The sequence below is a fragment of the Numida meleagris genome, chromosome 3, assembly GCF_002078875.1.
Source record: "Numida meleagris isolate 19003 breed g44 Domestic line chromosome 3, NumMel1.0, whole genome shotgun sequence".
Taxonomy (NCBI): domain Eukaryota; kingdom Metazoa; phylum Chordata; class Aves; order Galliformes; family Numididae; genus Numida; species Numida meleagris.
This window is the reverse complement of record NC_034411.1, coordinates 26,420,137-26,436,468: the sequence shown is the minus strand read 5'-3', so window position 1 is coordinate 26,436,468 and position 16,332 is coordinate 26,420,137. Positions and strand designations below refer to the sequence as shown.

The window sequence follows — 16,332 nt, the reverse complement described above, 5'->3', positions numbered from 1 at the left end:
CAAGCAAAAATTTCAGTATAATCTTGGTCAAAGATTTCTATACAACAAAAAATCCAAACAGTTGTAAAATTTATAGAGTTGGTATAAAACAGCTGATGGATCATAAACACGGTGTAACTATTTAAAGTATACCCTTTCTAAGTATAGAAAAGTTACTAGTAAAATTGATAGGATGAGGTCACCAGGGAAGTTGTAGAGAGAAAGGACTGAAAACATGAAAATAATAGGGTTGCCTCTAACACAAACCGCATGCTATCTGAATTTACCCCCATAAAATAAGAATTCAGAAAAAAATAAGCATACAGAACCACTAGACAGCAGGAATCAAATTTGCTAGAACATAGAAGAGTTGACATATATAGCATAGAAATAAATAGTATAAAAATCCAGTACTATCCAAGCAGCCTGAAGAAAAATGAAGAAAAAGGTGTAAATAAAGATGTATTTAATCACCATAATAATTATTAGAGAGCAACCAGCTGTTACTAAAATTTTACAAAGAACTAGTCTGAAATAATCCGAAATCGCTACTAAAACTGAAGCACTCAATTAATATGTTGTTAAAGAAAACAGAAAAGGAGAAAAGAAACAAAACAGCAGGTATGAATAAAATAGGAATGGCTCTACAAAACAACAGCTGTGAAATAATTACCGGAAAGAGAGAGAAGCTGCACTGAGAAGGTAGAAAGAAAAGAATAAAAATATCTGACATAACAAATCCCTCCTGACTTTTAAGAAGAGCAACCACAGTGAGTAAGTATTCTTAAGGATTCTTACAAAAATAATAAGGGCCTTATGAGAATATCTATTGTCAGAGTGAATTTGTATCTTCAATCATCAAAGGAAAACAGCCATTAAACAGAATAGATGTGGGGATTCTGAAACTTATTAGATGTGGGCATTAAGTGAAAACTGATCTGGAATTGTACAGTCTGATTGATACCTGTATTACCAAAACACTGATAAATACTGAGCAAAGCGACAAAAATGATTATGAGATGAAAGGCCAAATTCTTATGAAAACAGGAAAAGAGCTACTACACACATGCTGCTCTGCTAAACAATGAGTAAGGCTGTCTGGAGCTCTCTGAGGAACCTGACTGAGAGCAGTCAGAGTATTAAATAAGCTCCAAATAGATGCCAGCAGGGTTAACCTGGGATTTACACTTCCTGTAGCATCACAGAGATCTGTAAATCAGCTCAGGCACTAGACGTGATCCAGCCACTCCTCCAGAGAAGAGCTGGGCAGCAGGGTGAGGCAGCAAGAAGCTGGCTCAGGCAGCCCTGGGCCTGTAGCATTACAAGGTTTGTATTCTCCAAGAAGTATACTAAACAAAATATTCCAATATGATAACGCTATGTCTTGCTCCTTGAAATTACTCCTAGAAAGGTATTCACTAGGGTTAACTTTCACATAGAGTTGTCCAACCTGTTGGGCTCTTCCTTCATAGCTACAGAGACACACTTCAAGTACAGGCTCAGAGGAATTATTTCAGGTTTCTGCTCCGGATGGTCCCTGCATGGTCACCCCCACCTTCACATTTCTACACAAGGGACTTAGGGAAGTGCATCTTGCTGGACTTGAAGTAGATACATCAAATGCCACAGGCAGTAATTCTACAATGACAGAGGGGACTTTCCACTCTAACATTAAGTTAGTATTCAGTGTTGAGACCAAAATTTCATTTTGCCTTTATATTGTTTTTTTTTTTAAACCTTTGTAGACTATCTAAAGAAGGAAAGAAAGAAATATGTTAACTATATTTACAGGCAAATCAAACATTATAATTAGGAATATGAAAAATCAAAAGATGCAAATCAATCTCAAAGGATTTGCCATAAAATTATACTCTTGTATTGTTCAAGTGTGAAATTTACTGCACTCATTCTCAGCTGAAAAGCTGACGCTTTGTGAACTGCAAGTGCATCTTTTTGACTAGTTTCATCCAGGGAAAAACAAGAATAAATAATGTATTTTTGCTTGGCTTTTGTAGCATCTGCATGTGGGGCCAGTAATTGCATTTTTCTGTCAGTTTAAAATACAAATACTTGATTATTACTTAACAAAATGCAAATATATCAATTTATCTAATCATGATGTACATTTAGTTTCCCCAAGAGGCTGTTTTTTCAGGAATCTTTCAGTCAGAAATCCTTTCCTCTGCCCTTCCCTGCAAAATCCACTGTCCGTCAGCAAGGCAGGACTTGCACAGAAAGTTTATATCCAATTGAAATAATCTTTTCTGATCAAGATATCTTTAGGAACATGGGAAAATAATTAAAACTAAAGCATTTAACTCTCTCATGGTTTATGTGATTGAACATGAACATCTTTCTGTGTGTTGAATCTATTCTTAGCACTTACCTTCACAGAAGAAATGACAAGGCAATATTTTCCGCTTGCTTTTGTGCTACTATTTCAACTCTCAAATGTTGCATCAAGTAATTTCATGCCTTAAAAAAGCAACTAGAATCATCAAACCATGTTTTCTATGGATGTTATGCAAGCTGCTACTTACAATCCGAGGTTTGAAGGGTGGCTTGATTTTCCTTTGTTCTAGAAGAACCCAGTCAATTTCCTTGAAAAACGGATGCTGCTTAATCGCATCTTCCCCGTTTTGTGATGCCACACAGCCAAGTCGTTTATTTGGATTTTTTGTCATGAACTACAGGGTGGAGGAGGGAGAAGAGGAAAAAGTTAAAACATGAATGACAATGGCTGGAAACCATTTACAGTTTAATTAGGAATTACAGTTCTTAAGGATTAGTTTTTACAGATAACCCCCTTTTAGAATGTTACTTTTCCTGGAAGAGCAACAAGGACACTTCTCCAAATTTCAGAGGCTACAGTCAAACTGGAAGATTCAGAAACTCTGAAGATAAAGTTTCCTGCAGGAAAATCTTTCAATTAATTTCTGCGACCTCCTAATTCCCCCTGGCTGGGAGTGCTACAGGAGATTCTCCTTCCAACTTTGGCCAAAAATACTTAAAGAAAGAATGAAAATATTAAAATCTCCAGAGACAGTTTATGAAAGATATTTTGTCTTGTTTGTACTGCCTTAACTACTGATTTTGGAGACAGAGGCTAAATATTATTCTTGTTTTTTATTTTCTTTGGGTACATATGTTTCGCATAGATCCACTCCTTTCAAGCAAACACATGAAAGGCCCAAGTCTTCTTATGCATTTCCTGAATTTCTTTTTCATATGCATAAGAATAGCATCTGTAGCTATGCAAATTACAGGAGTTCTGCCTGTACGTTTCAAAAAATACATGGAATGTTTTGAGAAACACCACAACATGCTGATCCAAATATGAACCTTTGGTCTTGTATTCAACTGTCCTGCAAATTTTTTTGCAGATGGACAAGTCCTATCTAAATTACAGCCCATATTTTCGATGGGCAGGAGAAGCAAAAGTTTTGAAAGAATTACTACACTTCAGTGAGGTCTCTTGGAAAACCACCAAAAGCATTCCTATATTCCTCTGCTTTATTTCACCTCCAAGAGCCTCTCGTAACTGAGAGAGATCAGGCCAGGAACCATCAGCCACACATTTTGCAGAAGCAGAACATGGAAATTACAGGCTGCACTTTTTGTACTCTGTAATCCAGGTATCAAAGAAGCAAAATGTGATCCTATGATGCACCATGCTCAATCTTAAGCTGCATGCAGGGAAAACATCACGTCATATTTAACAAGCCCAGAACATGAAAATATCACTACATAATGCAGTTTATTACTGTACTTCACAAATTTGGAAATGAATGATGAGGGAGAAAAAAATTTAAGAGCAAATACTTAAAACAAGTGTCATGTGCAAATATGATGCAATAATCTCAAAATTCTGAAGTGTACATTTAATTCCATAAATTTCATACTCTGTGATAAATATTGAACATTTTCAGCTCTTCTTGCCTTTTCTGAAGCACAAGCTGACATTGACTTCCTGTTTATCAACAGCACCAACAACGATGCTACTGTCAGTGCCCTGACAGCTGCTAACTGTACTGTATTGATGAGATGGTTGCCAGTAGGGCCCATTACTTATAATGCTTACAGTCACAGCCATCCCTGCTGCATATACTACAGCAGGAACCTCTTATTTAAGTGAGAGCATTGAAGATCAGAGCTCTTACTGACTTAAATGACAATGGGAAAAAAGGTTGCTGAGATATCCATACAACTTGGGGCCTGAAACAAGGATCAGTAGGTTCCCAAAACTTTGCTTTGAAATAAGCAGCAGTGGTTAAAAGCAGAGTTCTGCCTCTGTAGACAGAGATCTATGTCATCTGGATACACAGGGAGCATACACTGTACACACAACCTTTCTCAATCACTTGCAAAGAAGCCCAGAGCTAATTTCAATGAGGAATTGTTTTCCTTACCAGACAGGAAAGAATTTTAAATAGCAATTCCTGTCAATTCACAGAAACAGGGCTAATAAGATTCCTGGGATTTCATGGGATAAGCAACATTCTGCCTTGCAATACTGAGCTGTAAAATTATCCTTGTTAGGATTTTCTTAGAAAAAATGGGAAAACTGCTTCTTCATAAAAGAAGAAAACATTGTGACTTGATATAAGAGAACATCATGTTATTAAACTCTCCTTACAACTTGTTTGGAGGAGTGAAAAAATACATGGTTTCTAAAGAATAAAACTGTCTCAAAGCACAATGTGAGGAAACGAAGTGTTCCAAAGCTAATCCCATGCTAGCATTCAGCAGTTAAATACATAGACGCCTCTTTCTTTCCTCTGCTTTTCCTGTTCTTCATTTAATAGAATGCGGACAAGAATCAGATGCAGAGCACAAATTTCAAAAGTGTTTCACACCATAGCTGCATAGGCAGGAGGTTGTTAAATGTAAGGTAATATATTCTTTTTACAGTATGAACTGACAGAGTTCCATTAAATTCTATCAATTCATGCCTGTCAAGACATCTTGCCCAATTAAGAGCGATTTCTTACTACAGTGCAAATCTATTTAATTGATGTCACTCTCTTTTTAAAGTTTAAAATAGCATTAAGGATCAACTTTAGACAAAAAGATGTAAAAAATAGACTGTAGAAAAATATAAACCACCATGCTTACTATCAACATGTAGACTCAGGAAAACAGACTCATGAAAATGTAAGCTTTGAAAGAAATTTATAGTGTTAAACACCTTTACATTTATATTCACAAAAATACATAGCTTACACCTACAGTCCAATTCAGTGTCTCTATTTTTGTGTGGTTAATGAACAACATGTGTAACATTAACAGTTGGACATCTCACTACATGCAACTCAAACAGTAAGGCCCTAACTATCAAACTTGTTTTTCCCTTTCCTCTGTCAAAAAAAACTCTTCTTCTAGTTACAGTGGTTCTTGCACTACACCCTAGTCAAGGGTTATCAGAAAACTTCCCCCCTCCAGTGAATGTTTCCATAATTCAGAATAACAGATAGATCAGTTAATGTTGACTCACAGAAAGAGCCTTTAGATAGGAAGACGAACAGATCTTACAGAATGTGAAACCAAAATACTACAGAAAATCTCTGAAATTCTCTACAATAGCCTGGAATAATCCTGAATATCAGTCTGAATTCCTGCAGTTCAATTCCATACATCCCAGTTCCTGGACTGATAATAATTGAAGGGTTTGGGAATAAAAAGAGACACACGAAAGCATCGTGTCAGCTAATTAAATGTCATCAAAGAGGTGTCTGGGGGGAAAAGGGAGAACATGTATGAAGATCAGCTTTAATAAATCCTCCATGTTTTCAGTACAGTGAATGGAGCAAAAGAGATACTCCAGCAAACAACTCAGAGAGATTAACTTGGATTTCTGGCCTGAATCATTCTCTAGAGTTCTCTCTCCACCTATCCCCAGGCTATCCTCTCTGAGGATAAGACTGAAGGTATTTTTATTAAAAGATTACAAAGTGCTACCTGTCCACAGGGGTAAAAATCAAAAGTTGTTCAACTTTTCTATATCATTTCAAAAGGTAATCCTGGATGAATGTAACTCAAAATGTAACTCCATAGGACTTCACATTAGCAGCTGCCCTGTTCACTGAAAATTTCCTTTATTCCAACCATCAACTGGGTCAGAAACAACTGCTGTGGAGTAAGACTACTTAATCCAAGTGTTATGTGAATTAAAAAGTAGAACATGCAGCTGTAAATAAAAGGCTTTCAGCCCATCTTGATAATGTAGGAAGAAAGGCATCAGGATGGCAAATTTGCCACTGGGTTAAATCAAAACATTGACTCTGTTTCTTTACACAGTGCTTTCCCAACTCTGGTGAACAAGCGGCATATGAAGTGTCAAAGTGATAGTACTGTTCTAGTTGGTTGGGTTTTCCCTGAAACATGAATCTGCAGTACACAGATTTATGCAGTGTACAACTGTGTGGAATACAAACATTCTGTTCCTTTCCCACAAGCGGTGTAATTTATCCCAGGCCCCATTATCCTAACAGTGGCACTCTGAACTGTGCTTGAACTCCCAGTGGTGACTGTTCTCAACAACTTGCAGCAAATTCAATTTTAATCAGGGGTAAAAAAAAAAAAAAAAAAAAAAAAAAAAAAAGAAAACCATGAAGAGGAGAAAAACAAGTAATGGAAGACTCACTGCTTTTAGAATGCTGACGGCTTCTTTACTGAGCCAGACTGGATATAAGACATCATCGTGAAGGATGGATTCAAAGAGATCGTCTTCATTGTCAGCTTCAAAGGGGGGTTGCCCAGCCATCATTTCGTACATGAGAACACCCAGAGCCCACCAATCTACTGAAGGGCCATATTCTAATTCCTGGAGGATCTGGTACAGAAAAAGAGATCAAATTGAATAGGCAAGTTAGACAACGCTATCAGATGTAAATTTACTGCTTCAACATGATAGACTCCATTTTTACCCCAGGGCACATGTAGGACTAAAACCCACACCAGTGTTGCTAAACAGCAGGCATGGTTTCTTACCAATACAATTTGCACTAACAGCTATGTGTCAATGTGTAGTTGTTCTCAGAAGTATTAACTGAGTTTAGTAGTCCCATGAGTAAAAGAGTATGCTCGTCAGCAAAAGAGCTGTATATCCTTCCAAACTGTTTAAAGCAGGTCACGCTATAAGGGAAGAAAGATCACATATACAAAACAGATCGGTGGAAAATGTGAAACATTTCCTTGTCTCTATCTTGAATAAAACAAACGTAACCAACTTGTAATGTTGTACAGAGATCATCCAAGAGATTTATTTTCATGCTTTAGGTAGGGCTGAAGGAAGCTAAAAGCATTTTTGTTCTTTTTACAGCACTGGAATGCAGTACAATACATGGTTCTAGGACTCACTTTAATTGCATTTGCTTTCAAGAAAAAAACTGACTACAGTATTTCAGGTGGGACAAGTTCAACCTTGTAGCAAATACCTTTAGTGGGGAATAGCTGTTTAGCATGATGGATTTTTATTGTCTTAATGTTACAGAACTATTGTACAAGGAACAAGATCTTGGCTTCTCTTCACTGAAAAGAAGCTTGACGTTTCGTTGCAGTGTTTCATCATGACAGAAGACTGGGAAAAGAAAGGTAGGTGACTGTTTAAGGTGAAAAGGACCGGCTTAAAATTGTTGGAATGGCAGCAATTCCACCACCTTCTTAAAGAAGATTAGTGTTACAGTCAGAAGCCTTGTGGTGAGCTGCATTAGCTTAATGCTGTTTGGGAAAAATGATTGTACAGTAATGTATAAAACCAAATTCAGTTTCAACCTAAACACAGAAATGAGTTTAACACTTGGATGTATCTGTCTTGCTTCTAACTGGATTTTTAGCTGAATGGATATTAAATTTTATACGCATTAATTACAGAAAAAAATACTCTTCATAAGCGTACTTTCTGAGTGTTTTGGGTACCGTCTGTAAAGCAGATATTGCTAAAGAAAAGGGAATTGAAACATAGTACCATGGTGCAAGAGAAATAGAACCAAGAGATATTCTGCAATCAAGATGACAAAATGGAAGCATAAGCTACGGAATTCATCAAGGTGAGGATTTAATGTAAAGGTTCCTCAGATCTTATTATAGCTTTGTTTTTAGTAATATTTTTAAAACAATTTGCTAAGTGACTCAATTAGTATACTAAATTAGAAAAGAATTCATATAAAACCAAATCCATCACACTGGCATTTATTTTCTTTTATCTCCAGAGTTCTTTTCAAATGCCACAAGACATGTTCATAGATGTCATGACAGTTACAAGATGACTCACACCTTATCAGTTGTGCTACCAAAGCTTGACAGCCAAGAACTCTAACAACACTGATTTCTAATTTATTGTCACCAGTAAATAATAAACTAATATTTTTCCCTGCTGTAAATTTATGGTTGATGAAGGACAAGCTAATGAAGCTTTTAAACGAGATTAGCACACTGAATTTTTGGCAAAAAGATGCGTGGATTACTAATTAAACTGGGCAGACAAAATCTGTCTAGCAGGGAAACTGTACAATATTAACTCATTTGAGGCACACAAAAATGCATCTCATAATAATAAAATGTAGGATATGTGAAATAAGTACAATTATCAGCAATTTCTTTTACCCAGTGAATGCCTTAAATTGAATTAGGGTGTTGCCAACTGCAAGCTGCATCTGTACAAAGGGCTTCTACTTTTTTATGGAAGTATCTCTATTTTCTCCTCATTCATATGATGAGAAGTACTGCAAAGGTAGTGTCTTTCACTCATGAACACTTTAAAGAAAGGAAAAGAATATATTCCCACAAAACGTTGTGGAAAATCACACCAAACCTATGGTCTTTTTTGTGTGAACATCCCCTTTTAAGTCTCATGACGAATAAACATTTTTATAACTACCAAAGATCAGTGCTGATAGTAGTCAATTGCTTGCAGCTTCATAAAGGCTTCTGTGAAAGCTTCTTGAAGTGCCTTCACAATGATGCTGAATCAGAAATGAGAATGTGAATAAAAATACTGTTAAATTCAGGGAATAAATAACAGAAAATCCATGCTTTGCCACTCTATGAACATGGAATACTGCTTGTACTGAGGAAACAATTTGTGCAGGATTATCCAGGAAAAACTGTGGCACAGCCTAGCCTGCTTAATCTACTCCTTTCATCTACAGGTAAAAAGTGTCTAAAATTACACACATAACAGTCCACCTGATGAATTATACTGTCTGTATTCCTAGCACAGTGCAAAAAGTACCTCTGGAGCTATATAGTCAGGTGTGCCACAAAAGGTTGTGGTGGTCACTCCGTTCAGAATCCCTTCTTTGCACATCCCAAAGTCAGCCAGTTTACAGTGGCCTTCTGCATCCAGAAGAATATTGTCCAGTTTCAGGTCCCTGAAATAAAAAAGCCCAGAATTATATCAGCTCTCAAATTTTGAGAATGCACTCAGGAATTTGAACACAAACTATAAAGCATGACAAATAGATGGTTTCACAGACACTGTGGAATATCTGTCCTTCATGTATACATGAAACATGACTGGCAGCGATTACTAAATAGACCTCGATAATGGCAATAAAGTGGCAGGTAATGACAAACATTTTGCAAGGCCAAGCCTTTACTCTCTCTTCAGCTGCATGGAAGTGCAACTATATTAAAAACAGAATCAGAAATGTCTGGAAAAGATCAGTCTCTTGATTGCTATGAATCTAAGACTTTATGTGAAATAGGTCAATGATATCTAATAAAGCCAGTCTCACTTTTTCCATCAGTACTGTGTAAGGATGTAAAGATACTTATTGGATGGGTAGAATTAATAGTTACATTCAAACATGGATTACTTTGAATTGGATTCTTAATGTATACTAGCAATTCAAATTTCAGGCTGCAATGAGAGAATTGAAAAAAAGTACTTACATGTTTGGGAGAATTATTTTCTGCAGCTTAAAAAACACTCAGAAATAATCTCACAGGAATACTTGGCATTGACTGTTAAACAACACATCTTAACAGCTGCCTGTGATCACTCTTTATACAAATGTCTTTGTGTTGAAAATACACAATTCTTCAGTTAGTAAACTGGATGAGGTCAATAACAGGTTGAGAAAGGGATATTTACCTTGTCTTGCCCTCTGCACATTTTCTAAATATACCATTGACAATTATCTCATGATCCAATACAGCAAATGCTAAGTACTGTTTAACTTACCTGCCACTTGTCTTGGGCTAAATTACAAAAAGATCTGGAAAGCCAGTGAATAAAAGAACAATCTTTTGTAGGGAGAAAAAAAAAACAACACAAAAAATATCCTCCCCAAAAAAAGAAAACACAGCACAAATATTTTATCATGTATTTTATCATGATAAAACAAACAAAAACCAAAGACAATGTAACCCACTGGTGGTCCCTTCCAACTTGGTTTATTCTATGACTCACTGATACTGCATGGCCCATTACTTTTTTTACTTCCTCAGCTCTAAATGCCTCTGTATTGTGTTAAAAATTCACAGAAATAAATGAAGAGATGAGAATCAAAAGCAGAACATGTGTCCTTAAGTAACTGTGTGAGCAGCGCCTGATCAGAACTTTTTATTCCTGATATATTCAATATATTTTCATAGATGGAATTGATGAGAAATAACTGTGAACAGACAAATTCTAAATCAGAAGTATGAATAAAATTGCATGCCAGCCTTTGTGAACAAATGGAGAATGGAAGCTTGACTGGTGACAGCCAAGACAGCTTCACTAAGGGCAACTCATGCCTGACAAATCTGACAGCCTTCTATGATAGTGTCACAGTGCTGATGCATAAGGGAAGAGCAACTGATACAGTATTTGACTCTGTCTCACACAGTACTCTTGTCTCTAAATTAGAGAGACATAGATTTGACAGATAGACCACTTGGTAGATAAGGAATTAGTTGGATGGTCACACTCAAAGAGTTGTGGTCAATGGTCCAAGTGGAGATCAGTGGCAAACTGCATTCCTCAGGTGTCTGTACTGGGACTGGTACTATTTTAACTTCTTTGCCAGTGACATGGACACAGTGGGTCTGAGTGCACCCTCAGCAAGTTTGCAGAGGACATCAAGCAGAATGGTGCAGTAGACACATTGTTGGGAAGTTATGTCATCGAGAAGGATCTTGACAGACCTAAGCGGTGGGCCCCTGCAAACCTCATAAAGTTCAACAAGGCCAAGTGCAATGTCCTGCATCTTTGTTGGAGCAATCCAAGATAGGATAAAGATTATATTGAGAGCAGCCCTGAGAAGAATTTGCGGATGCTGGGTGATAAAAAACCTAATATGAGCTGGTAATGTGCACTTGCAACCCCAAAAGCCAACTGTACCCTGGGCTGCATCAAAAGCAATGTAACCAACAGGTCATGGAAGTGATTCTCCCCCTTTATTCTGCTCTTATGAGGCCCCAGCTCATAGTATTTTGTTCAGTTCTGGGGCCTCCAGTATAAGAAGGACATGAACCTGTTTAAATGGTCCAGAGGCAGGCCACGAGGATGCTTAGAGAGCTGGAACATCTCTCCTGTGAAGACAGGTTGAGAGAATTGGGGTTATTCAGCCTTGAAGAAGAGAAGGCTCCAGGGAGACCTTACAGTGGCCTGCCAGTACCTAAATGCAAGTACCTAGACTTTAGAACCACAAGCATCATAGTGCATTGGAAACATTTAAACAGATTAAATTATTTAATAGCCCTTCCAAGGCTGCATTATGTGATATATATCCAAGGCTACAGTGTTCTGAAATTTCCCCGGAGATGGTCTTTTCTCTCTATCACCCCTATTTCAGAAGGTGAAGTTGATTCTTATTGATTGATTTTAATTTTTATGTTTGTGCAATATTTTTGAGTATACTGGCCCACCTGTATCTAATCTATACTATGTCCCAGGACAGCAAAAAAATGAGGTATTTCTGGTGCACAGTGGACTTACTACTCAAGGTCTGCATAATAACTGCACATCTCTACAGTGTATCAGACACTTCTGGGAAACGGTTAAAATGATGTAGAAATTACTTGTGCTTTTTACATACTACTAAGTCGTTTGTACATTTGCAAGAAGACGCCCAAAGTCACTAAGTGTAAATCCACTGTCTCTCATGTAAACTAGCCTTATCAAATATGGTTTATGAAGCTGAAGAATACGTGGGCTGTAGAAATGCTCCTTGCAATCAGTATGCTTTACGCCTGTCTTTGCTCTCTCCAGATCAGTCGCACTACTCTTGTAGATACCCAGCTGGTCACACACCCACGAGGCCTCCAGACTACATTTTATCATTTTTTAAAGTCATCCTTTTTATGAGTTCCTGAACAACCCAAGATCTAACTGGTTACAACATAATCACCTACATCTAATCATTTCACCCGTCAATCACCTCTCACTATCCCTTTATTTGCTTAAAGATTTGTGTAAGTAACAGAAACTGGAAATAAAAACTTCATTTGACAGTGGAGAAAGAGAATAAACAGCCTGAACAAAGAGAAAAACACGAAGAACCTAAATATTAAATTCTTCTTTCTGATGAAGACCAACAGTGAAATTTTAAGCCTATCTACAGGAGGTTAAAAGGTAAGTTGAGATGCCAAAGTGCCAAATTTATAGCTAGTCCACGAGACTATCATGCACTGAAAACCATTCGAAAATAATTTTGTTAATTTTTAGCTAACACATATGTATTTCTTTAAAGTATATTTTAAAAAAGAAAGCATAATAACTAAATAAATGTAAGAGAGTAGGTAACATGCCATTTAATGCTTCAGGGGAAAAAAAAAGACTAAAAACACTCAGAGATGAGGAAGCAAATGAAACAGTAACAGAAACGAGTTCACGAGGAAGCGTTGTTTTTTTTTAGTGCATCAGTGCTGGTGGAAAAAGTTTAAGTTTAAGACCTATGTCTCTCCACAGTTGAAAGTTGTCTCTCCTATCATCTCCAAAATTAAGAGCTATCAATCTCTGGAATGTAAATTCATTGTCTCAACAGAATAATCCATTTGGATACATTCTGTCTTTTACTTGGTTCCAGGTATTAGTGCCAGCTGTCTGCATCTAAATCAGAGCTTACCAAATAATATAGTGTCAGATAGCTCAATGACAAAGATCTGCTACATTCTTCTTTTTCTCATTTTGCATACTCTTTGTAGGAACTAAGAAAGTCATCTGTGTCTGACAAAATGAGCTCCTATAACCTGAGTAACTACTTGCAACTGCAAACAACCTAACCAGTTAAGCTAGGAAAATGCCCAGGTTGTTTGAACGTATTAATGATACATGAAGCTACTTCACTCCTTTGCTTGTTTGCCAAGATACTTTGTACAGTCAGTTCAGTTGACTTGAGCAGTCAATTGCATAACTTAAGTGTTGGGTTTTTTTAATCATTTCTTTTTCTCGGAAAATGTTAAAAAGAAATTTAAGCCTTGGTTTCTATTTCTGAACATTTGCCAGCATCACAATCACCTCAGAAGCAGGAATGATTGGCAGGATCTCAAGAGATAATCAGGATTATAACAACAAGGTTTGTGCATGTCAGAACAAAAGAGCAGGCTGACAGCAGGTAACCTGCAAGAAAGCTTCCATAATGCTCATTCATTCCTCTACATGCCAGTGTCATGAGACACTGAGTGTTCTTGCTTCCCAGAAATGCTCCAGTGATGAGGACTTCACAGAACTGTCTGACTTCAAACAGTAGCCAGTGAGATAATCACCTTGTGTGTGTGGCCATGTGTCACACATGTCATTTAGATAACAGGTAATGTTCTCGTTGAAAGTAAGGCAGTTAAACAGTGAAGATAGGCTTTGACCAGAAAGTCTGCCAAAGATTACTAACAGTAGCCTTTGAATCAGGTAAACATTAGTAACTAAATAAAACCATATTTGAAGAACAGGATCAAGTAGCTAAGAAACATGATCACATGTTGGTTTAAGCAATCACTTTACAATGAAATATCTCCACAGCATCTACTCCTACTCTAGTTGCTGAATAACCAACGATATACATTTCAGCATATAGGTCAGCAAGAAAGTGAATAAACAGTACCTAAAAATAATAACTGGATCAGAAACAGGTAAATTTCTTTATAGGGTAAAAATGAAGTGAAGGACAGCACCTTACTAAATGTCTATAGAACATCAAAGCAACACAAGTCAAAAGTATGCAGTTACTGAACAACTGTCAAAGAAACAGATCCTTCATATTTTTTTGTGTGTGTGACTTTCAGCTACAACAAACCCTTTCAATACTGTATTTGAAATCTTTGCCACTGCCATTGTTCCCCTGCATGGGAAAATCACATTCTTTCTGCGGGCTCTGAATAGACTGATTCTGACAGGCTATTCACAGAAGGAACCACTGAAGGTAAAAAAGAAACATCCCCACAACAACACATAGAGAGCCAACAGAATCATTTTCCAGTAGTATAGTTATTGAAATTCATAACTGAAAGCAACATCTTCATTAAATCAATTAAAAATTTCATTTAGTAAAATGAAATTACTTTTTCTATGTTAATTAATGTAAGACTTCTACATTCCTAGAGCTTTTAACTTAGTCAGCAGTATCCAAATTGCATTTGAGACAAAGATGCTCTCTTGCATCTAGAGGTCTCTACTGTACCCAGCACTAAATTTCTCTTTGCTGTAATCTTATTTAGTTAATGTTGCATTTTCAACATAAATTTCAGTCATAAGCAGTAAATATCATAGAACATTTGTACCATACTGTCTAAAATGGTATTTTCTGGCTGACTGATAAGACTCACCAAAACCTTTGCCTCAGATCTTCAAACATATTGGTGATTCCAAAATACTCAGATAACTAATGCACTAGATTCTGTTCTAACCAAGATGGAGTTATACAGAGAGCTGGTGAGAAAACCAAAGTAAATTTCAGTATTTGTTATGTTCTGATGTTAACTTTAGCGATTAATTCTCACAAGCTAATATCAACTTTCATATATAAGCTATGGGACAGATGTACTAGAACTAGTGGATTCTTTTGTTGCATTAAGTACTTTAATCACAACATATCAGGAAGGTTTTTCTACCTCCATGACGGACTGGAGATGAATGGCTAAAATCCCAACCATAACTTCAAAGAAAACACAAACAGATAACATTTTCTCCATTTCCAGATACTGCGTGGCAAGGAAGGAGCCCCTCATTTTTAATGATACTAAGCATAAAAATACAATCATAGTAGTGTCATTGGATGTCTGGTTCTACCAGGTGATGTGATCTTCCTTACTCCATAGAATAAAAAATATACAATGTGTGCTGGACTGTTTATGTTTATGAGTAGATTCATGATATTAGGGCAGATTTTGGGAGGGAGTAGACAGAAAACTGAGTGAGATTAACAGTGAAGAAAAAATGGTTCTGCTGCTTTTACTGTAGATTTCCTAATACTTCCTAAGCTTTGCCAGTATTTATCTGAAAGCCTTGGATTTTCTGTTTTGCTTTTCAAGCATGTTCATGTAATCACAGAATCATAGGGTTTGGAAAGGACCTCTGGAGATCATCTAGTCCAACCTCCTACTAAAGCAGTTCCCTACAGTAGGTTGCACAGAAAAGTGTCTAGGTCAGTTTTGAATATCTCCTAAGAAGACACCATAGCTTCTATGGGCAGCCTGTTCCAGAGCTCTGCCACCCACAAAGTAAAGACGTTTTTCCTCATGTTCATATGCAATTTCTCATGTTCCAGTTTGTATCCCTTGCCCTTTGTTCTGTCACTTGGCACTGCTGAAAAGAGCCTGGCTCCATCCACAACAACTCCCGCCCTTCAGAAATTTATAAGTGTTCTTAAGACCACTTCTCAATCTTCTCTTCTCCAGGCTGAACAGCTCCAGGGCTCTCATCCTTTCATTATAAGGGAGATGCTCCAGGTCCCTCATTATTGTTGCGGTCCTCTGCTGGACTGTCTAGAATTCCCTGTCTTTCTTGATCTGAGAGCCCAGAACTGCACACAGTACTCCAGATGTGGCCCCACTAGGCCAGAGTAGAGGGGGAGGCCATTTTGGTCACAAGGGCACACTGCTGGCTTACAGGCAACCCAGGTCCTTCTCTGCAGAGCTCCTTTCCAGTAGGCCACTCCTTAAATTGTACTGATGAGTGCAGTTATTCCTCCTCAGAAAGGAGCTGTCTGTGGCTCCCTAAATCCCACTCATCAGAAAGCAAAAGTATGGCTTGTATGATGTATAATATTGCCTGTTCCCAAAATGTAATATGAGAGAACTTTTAGAAAAGCAAGGTCCTGGCATAGAAAAGAGGACTGTTTTAGTCATGCAGCCCTAAATATTTACCGATGTCTTAATGATGTATCGAACAAGGGTTTAATACTCTTTTGCAGGAGGTTAAAGAAAACAGTG

At 37.3% G+C, this 16,332-nt stretch overlaps 1 protein-coding gene across 1 annotated transcript in view; it reads right to left on the bottom strand.

Annotated features, from left to right (window-relative positions):
• Positions 1–16,332, bottom strand: part of PRKCE (protein kinase C epsilon) — a 286,254-nt gene that overhangs the window by 19,026 nt on the left and 250,896 nt on the right. The window contains exons 12-14 of the mRNA XM_021389975.1: positions 9,212–9,350; positions 6,623–6,811; positions 2,520–2,666 (exon numbers count right to left, since the gene is read on the bottom strand). Of these exons, the coding sequence (XP_021245650.1) occupies positions 2,520–2,666; positions 6,623–6,811; positions 9,212–9,350 (475 nt within the window). The remainder of the gene's footprint in view (positions 1–2,519; positions 2,667–6,622; positions 6,812–9,211; positions 9,351–16,332) is intronic.